This window comes from Salvelinus sp. IW2-2015, linkage group LG4q.2 (assembly GCF_002910315.2).
Source record: "Salvelinus sp. IW2-2015 linkage group LG4q.2, ASM291031v2, whole genome shotgun sequence".
Lineage (NCBI taxonomy): Eukaryota > Metazoa > Chordata > Actinopteri > Salmoniformes > Salmonidae > Salvelinus > Salvelinus sp. IW2-2015.
This window is the reverse complement of record NC_036843.1, coordinates 731,398-739,337: the sequence shown is the minus strand read 5'-3', so window position 1 is coordinate 739,337 and position 7,940 is coordinate 731,398. Positions and strand designations below refer to the sequence as shown.

At 45.9% G+C, this 7,940-nt stretch overlaps 1 protein-coding gene across 1 annotated transcript in view; it reads right to left on the bottom strand.

Annotated features, from left to right (window-relative positions):
- Positions 1–7,940, bottom strand: part of kif26ba (kinesin family member 26Ba) — a 162,945-nt gene that overhangs the window by 102,419 nt on the left and 52,586 nt on the right. Inside the window, 1 exon segment of the mRNA XM_023986344.3 lies at positions 6,964–7,668. Coding sequence (XP_023842112.2) covers positions 6,964–7,668 — 705 coding nt within the window.

Below are 7,940 nucleotides of genomic sequence, written 5' to 3'. Positions count from 1 at the left end.
AGAGGAGAGAGAGACCGCAGAGAGAGGAGGAGAGAGACGAGAGAGAGAGATTGGAGAGAGAGAGAGAGAGAGAGACGAGAGAGAGAGAGTGACGCGAGCGACGAGAGGAGACTGAGAGAGAGACGAGAGAGGACGCGAGACGAGAGACGAGAGAAGATTGAGAGAGAGAGAGAGAGAGAGAGAGCACGAGAGAGAGACAGGGAGATCGAGAGAGGAGAGACGACGAGAGAACGGAGAGAGAGAGAGAGACGAAGAAAGAGGAGAAGACGAGAGAGCAGGAGACAGAAAGGGGAAAGGCGGAGAGAAAGAGAGCGAGCCGAGAGAGAGAGAAAGCAGGGGAGCGAGAGGACGAGAGAGACGCAGAGCGAGAGATGAGAAGAGAGAGAGAGAGAGCAAGAAAGAGAAGAAGAGAGAGAGAAGAGAGAGAGAGACGAGGGAAGAGAGAAAGAGAGAGAGAGAGAGAGAGACGAGAGAGAGCGGAGGACAGAGGAGAGGGGACGAGAAGAGAGAGAGGAGAGAGAGAGAGGAGAGAGAGAGAGAGAGGAGAGAGAGAGAGAGAGAGAGAGCAGACGAGAGAGCGAGAGCGAACGACAGGAGAGAGGTAGAAGAAGGAGGAGAAGAGACGAGAGGAGAGGGAACAGAGAGAGGAAGGAGAGCACTGAGAAGATCGTGGTGACAGGAGAGAGAGAGAGACAGAGAGAGAGAGAGGAGGAGAGAGAGAGACGAGAGAGAGAGAGAGGAAGAGAGAGAGGTGGACGACGAGAGAGAGAGGCGAGCGGAGAGGCGAAGGTCATAAGAGATTTAGCCCATGGTTTGAATTGTAAACACATTTGTGTTTGTGCTTGCAGTATGTGTCTTGCCACTGTGTTGAGTTGCTGTCATGCGTTACAGGGTGCTGTTCCTTCATAACTAAACACTTCAAGACCTAACACGCCCTCCCACTTTCTCACACTTCTCACCACTCTGACAGTCAGCACCACCTAACAGGCTCTGGGAGCTAACACAAGTCTTCAGCTCTCAGACAGGCTTACTCATCACACTCTGTTTCATGTGCCSCATACATAGTCACCCAGATCTGGAGAWTAAAACTGAATTGAAAAGGATGTCCATTGTGTTGTGACTGTGTGTTTGTGGCATCCTGTGTACATCCTAACCACTGTCATGGAATGCAATACATCTGAGAGGTTCAAATGAAACCATATGACTGTAATACTCCTCCTCAGCCTGTTTCCATATGCTGCTTCCTGAAAGAAGGTATTAATCCTACACAACACTACCAACCATGCTAGATGTATTCTACACTATAGGCTGCAGTTTGGAAAAGAAACTCCATGACATTTTGGATTCTCCGCAATGTGTGATCAAACCTAAGCCCTGACAAAGGTCTATTGATAGAAACATTGGTCGGCCACCCATGTTCTATATCAACAGTGAGAGGCATAGAACACATTCATAACACGAATGGATATAGTGATTCATATAGTGTTTTTGACTTTAGGTCTTAAGGTGCTTTACATTGTATGGGGGGGAAGGCATCTGATTCACCACTAATATGTTGTCCCACTTGGATGGATGAAGCTCGGGCCGCCATTTTGTGCCTGAAGGCTCACTTCATATCGCTGTATCAGCACTCTTTAAATGTCATCCCCTGATATTGGGAACAATTTCTTTACAGATCTCTCTCCCCTTCTCCTTTCTTCCTCTCCCTAGCTCCCTCTCCGTCTAGACACYCAAACACGCACGCAAGCACACGCGCGCGTTCCTGTGCGTGTGGCTACTCGATCGGGTGCCAGCACTTGACCGCTAGCAGGACCCTTCCTGATTAGACAGCAGCAGTTATACACTGCTAAAGCATGTTCTTAGTATCATGGGGCTATGCTACAGTCTAAGCTATATGCTACTACGGTATAATGTGAAGACAATGGGTGAATGATGTCTCTTTGACTGGCCGTTGTGCCCTCTCAGCACTCTCAAGGAAAATGAGAAAATAACAGCAATGGGAAGAAAGAAAATTGACTCCTATATCTTCTCCTGCCTCTATTCCACGCCTGCACGGACACCTACGCATGTACACACACACACGCACACGCACACAAACACACACACCACACACACACACACACACACACACACACACACACACACACACACACACACACATATTTCCAGTAGCACTCTGGGCAGTGTGCCAGGCAGGCTTCAGAGAGGTGACCTTGAGACAGGGCTGAGGGGGGATGGAGGAGAGAAAAGGAGGGATGGATGGAGAGTTGCTCAAATGAGTGAGGGAATGAAGGATGCAAAAGGGGTGTAAGGGATGAATGCGACAGGGGGAGGAAAAAGGGCTACGTGTGTACGCAGTGTTGGAAAAAGTACTCAAACATCATACTTGGGTCAAAGTAAAGATACCTTAATAGAAAATGACTCAAGTAAAAGTGAAAAGTCACCCAGTAAAATACTACTTTATTAAAAGTATAAAAGTATTTGGTTTAAAAATGTAATTGCTAATGTATACTTACGTATTAAAGTAAAAAGTACAAATCATTTCAAATTCCTATTATTCAAACCAGATGGCACAAATTTTTWWWTWWTTTTTTATTATTTACGGATAGCCAGGGGCACACTCCAACAAATTTTACAAACTAAGCATTTGTGTTTAGTAAGTCCGCCAGTATCATGACACAAGGCGAGACCCAGATGCAGACACAGGAGGCAGATGGTTGGAGTTTAAGATGTTTAATAATCCAAAAAGGAGTAAGAAAGAGAATGGTCYTGGACAGGCAAAAGGTAAAAACCAGTTCAGAGTCCAGGAGGTACAGAATGGCAAACAGACTCGAGGTCAAGGCAGGCAGAATGGTCAGGCAGGCGGGTGATGAGTCGAGAAACAGGCAAGGGTCAAAACCGGGAGGACTAGAAAAAGGAGAACAGCAAAGGCAGGTGAACAAGAACACGGCTGGTTGACTTACAAGTCAATATACAAGACAAACTGGCCCAGAGAGACAGGAAACACAGGGATAAATACACTGGGGAAAACAAGCGACACCTGGAGGGGGTGGAGACGATAACGAGGACTGTTGAAACAGATCAGGGAGTGACAACCAGATCAGAGGCAGTAAGGATGACCAGGGTTGTTCTCTTGATAAGTGGGTGAATTTGACAATTTTCCTGTCCTGATAAGCATTCAAAYTGTAATGTAAGTACTTTTAGGTGACAGGGAAAATGTATGGAGTAAAAAGTACATTATTTTCTTTTGGAATGTAGTCAAAAATATAAATAGTAAAGTAAAGTACAGATAGCCCACCAACAAATACTTAAGTAGCACTTTAAAGAATGTTTAAGTACTTTACACCACCGGGAGTACAACAGGAGAGAGAGAGGGAGAAACGAGACAAGAGAGAGGGGGAACAAGGGGAGATGAGAGCGAAAGAGAGGGGGTACAGGGGAGATGAGAGCGAAAGAGATATATAGGGAGATGAGGGATGGAGAGAAATAGAAGTGTGGGACTGAGATGGGGGGGTTGAGAGGAAGGAGATGAGGGGGAACAGGGGTGCGACAGGAGAGTTCCCTAGAGTCCTCATTACCAGGATATGAAATATATTACACAGATTCAGAACATAAAACACGAACACTACACTACATATCTCTCTCCCTCTCCCATGCCCTCTCTCCTTCCTCCTGCTTCTACAGTTAAAGTCGGAAGTTCACATACACTTAGGTTGGAGTCATTAGAACAACATTTTCAACCCCTCCACACATTTCTTGTTAACAAACTATAGTTTTGGAAAGTCGGTTAGGATATCTACTTTGTGTGTGACACAAGTAATCTTTCCAACAATTGTTTACAGACAGATTATTTAATTTATAATTCACTGTATTACAATTCCAGTGGGTCAGAAGTTTACATACACTAAGTTTACTGTGCCTTTAATCAGCTTGGAAAATTCCAGAAAATGATGTCATTTAGAAGCTTCTGATTGGCCAATTGACATCCTTTGAGTCAATTGGAGGTGTACCTGTGGATGTATTTCAAGGCCTACCTTCAAACTCTGTGCCTCTTTGCTTGACATCATGGGAAAATCAAAAGAAATCAGCCAAGACCTCAGAAAGAAAATTCTGTCTGGGTCATCATTGGGAGCAATCTCCAAAGGAACCACATTCATCTGTACAAACAATAGTACGCAAGTATAAACACCATGGGACCACGCAGCCGTCATACCGCTCAGGAAGGAGACGCGTTCTGTCTCCTAGAGATGAACGTACTTTGGTGCGAAAAGTGCAAATCAATCCCAGAACAACAGCAAAGGACCWTGTGAAGATGCTGGAGGAAACAGGTACAAAAGTATCTATATCCACAGTAAAACGAGTCTTATATCGTCATAACCTGAAAGGCCGCTCAACAAGGAAGAAGCCACTGCTCCGAAACCGCCATAAAAAAAGCCAGACTACGGTTTGCAACTGCACATGGGGACAAAGATCGTACTTTTTGGAGAAATGTCCTCTGGTCTGATGAAACAAAAATAGAACTGTTTGGCCATGACCCCTGTGTGACGATGACCCCAAGCAAACTTCCAAAGTTGTGGCAAATTGGCTTAAGGACAACAGAGTCAAGGTATTGGAGTGGCCATCACAAAGCCCTGACCTCAATCCCATAGAAAATGTGTGGGCAGAACTTAAAAAGCGTGTGCGAGCAAGGAGGCCTACAAACCTGACTCAGTTACACCAGCTCTGTCAGGAGGATTGGGCCAAAATACACCCATCTTATTGTGGGAAGCTTGTGGAAGGTTACCGAAATGTTTGACCCAAGTTAAACAATTTAAAGGCAATACTACCAAATACAAATTGAGTCCATGTAAACTTCTGACCCACTGGGAATGTGATGAAAGAAATAAAAGCTGAAATAAATCATTCTCTCTACTATTATTCTGACATTTCACATTCTTAAAATAAAGTGGTGATCCTAACTGACCTAAGACAGGGATGTTTTACTAGGATTAAATGTCAGGAATTGTGAAAAACTGAGTATAAATGTATTTGGCTAAGGTGTATGTAAACTTCCAACTTCAACTGTATCTCTCTTCCTAATCCGCCCCACCGCCCCCTCTCTTTCAATTACAAGAGCCTCAAGGCTGTCCTTTCCCAGAAGCCTTTGTTCCAAGAGTTGTCCTCACCTTCCTTCCAGTTACCACTCTAACCACTCTGGGGACAGCCTCCATGCACCCACACACACGCACACACATACAAACACGCATGCACCCACACACACAACACTACACAATGACGCACCACACACACACACACACACACACGCCAGCACCCACACCACACCACACATGAGCACACACACACACCACACCACACGAGCAACACACACACACACGCAGCACACACACACACACACACACTTGAGCACACACACACACACACACGAGCACACACACACACAGACACACAAACACACAGACACACAGACACACTTTGTCTGACCCCCATGGCCAATACACATCATCAGGGCCAATTATAGAATCTAATGCACCGTACATGACTCAACACTCGGCACAGACTGCCACTGGATTTCAGAGAACAAGTGAGGACAGTGGACAGACATAACCTCAGTTCAACCTCACAGTTCCTCCTCTCTCTTTGGTCAACAAATAGAGGGAGACATTTTGAAAAATAAGGTCAATGTTCCTGTTGAAATGGGCCTCCAAAAGCCTGACACAGAACATCAAAATTCCACCTTTTTTTTTTGTGCTAGCACTATTTCCAGATACAAACGTTTTGGATGCTCTTCCGGCTTTATTTTCTTTTCATCTCTTTTTCCCATTTCTATCTGTCTCGTTCCACGAACAGAGTACATTTTGGTCAAAGGAAACTATGAATTTCACCAAATTTCTACATTATGTCCTAAAGAGCACGTTGAACTTCAACTTGACTATAGTAAGTGCCAATAATGTGCCATTAAAGTAATACGGTGTACCATAGCAGGGTTGAGGCTTTCATCTAAAATCAGCCATAAATGCTGTTGTGGCAGGGGGAATGGTAACCTTTTCCCCAGGCTCGAAATGCTGGCGCGTAGAGCCTGGTAACACTGTGCTAATTGATTCTGAGTTTAACGTTAACGTTTATATGTGACAACAATTTCTGAGACGTGTACTTTCAGATATTTCCGAAACTCACTTCCTTGCTTAGTACACTTGCCCTGTTCGCACTCTGAAGTCACAATGTAGGGAGGAGGTTCTAAGGGTTGTGCTAGACGGTGATGGACTGAGAGATCAGCCAATTAAAACCAGCGGTTGTTTCAACTGCTCTTGCCATAGACTTCCAGGGAAGTCCCGTTCTGAATCTCTGTAAAACCAGACGATTTGACATAGAGAGAGCCAGCTGGTGGATGAGATGAATGGAATGGAAGCTTGTTGTGTGCAACAGGGAGGGGCAATTGAATGATTGAATGCAAGCTTCTCAGTTGTTATTCAATTGTTTAAAAAATTCTAGTCTATCTATCTATGGGTAACAGGGTTTTTCACCACAAAACACCAGAAAATGGCCAAAATGAGTAGAACCCGCTCACCTGATTTTACACTATGATTTGACTGTTCATAGTTTATTTTGAAATAATAATTTTAAGAGGAATCGTTTCACCATACTAAAACAAGAGTTCAGTTCACGTAACAGGGTTGACCTTAAAATGAGGGACAGACGTAAATGACTCACTAATCACATTAAATAAATAACCACCTTCAGATGTATAAAAATGTTCCACGTGGTGTATATTAAAGGGCACTTCATGGAATATAACACGATTTTTTTTTAAATGCAATATTGGTGCACAATTCACATGTAAAATATCAAAGGGACGCAAAATGTACTCTATTCGTGGAACGCCTCCCATCTTCTTGCATTTCCGAAAGTCTATCATCCCACACGCACGTTCGCACACAATCCCAAGCACGCACAAACATAGCATACCTGGTAGGGGTAGAGTGTGACTCCTCCTCCGTTGGTGCGAGACATGTACTGGTGAGCCTGCAGGGCTGCTGTACTCAACACTGCTCCGCTACCAGAACTGTTCCCGTTACTACCCGGGCTGTTGGGCGACTGGGCCGACGGGACACCGGTGGTCTTACTGGAGTGTGCCGGGGAGCCGTTCCTCCTCTCCACCCCGAGGCCTACTCCTAGGGAACTGGGCTTGGAACCTTGGCGGGGGTACCCTCCCTGGTGCACCGGGGATGGAGTCGGCGATGAGGACGCCGGGGCTGGCGCTGAAGAGGCTACATGGGTGGATGTTTGACCCACAGAAGTTGCACCTGGGCTGGGGTTGGACYCAGCATGGCTGAGGCTGGAGAAGGACGCAGTAGAGGATGTTGGAGGCATGGTAGGGTGGAGTGGGTTTGGACGGGGATGGGGGTAGGCTGCTGCGGCTGAAGGGAGGTAAGCCCAGTCCCATGGGGCTGTGGGGCCCTGTGGAGGGCCACTGTGGCTGGGCAGGGTGGGGGGCGAGCTGGGGGACAGGTCCCACTGGTCCATGGTCAGCACCATGTGGACTGCTTCCTGTTTCAGCTGGGTCAGGTGGGTGGAACACACGTCACAGCGACTGTCACGCTCATTCCAGGCCCGCCCCGAGCTGTTGGGCACCTGAAGCTTGTCGTGGAGGAGCAGGGAGAAGGACGGATCCTACAGAGAGAGAAAGAAAGAGGTGGTTAGACAAATGATTTCCGTAATTTCAGTAATTCATATGGATTGCTATGACTACATCTAGACACTGCACAGGATTGTAGAGCTGAAAGATGCTGTGGTTGATTCTGATGGTAGTGTAAGTAAAGCAAACAACGCAGAAGCTTATATGCACATACACAGACACACACACAGACACACACACAGACACACACACAGACACACACACAGACACATACACAGACACATACACAGACACATACACAGACACA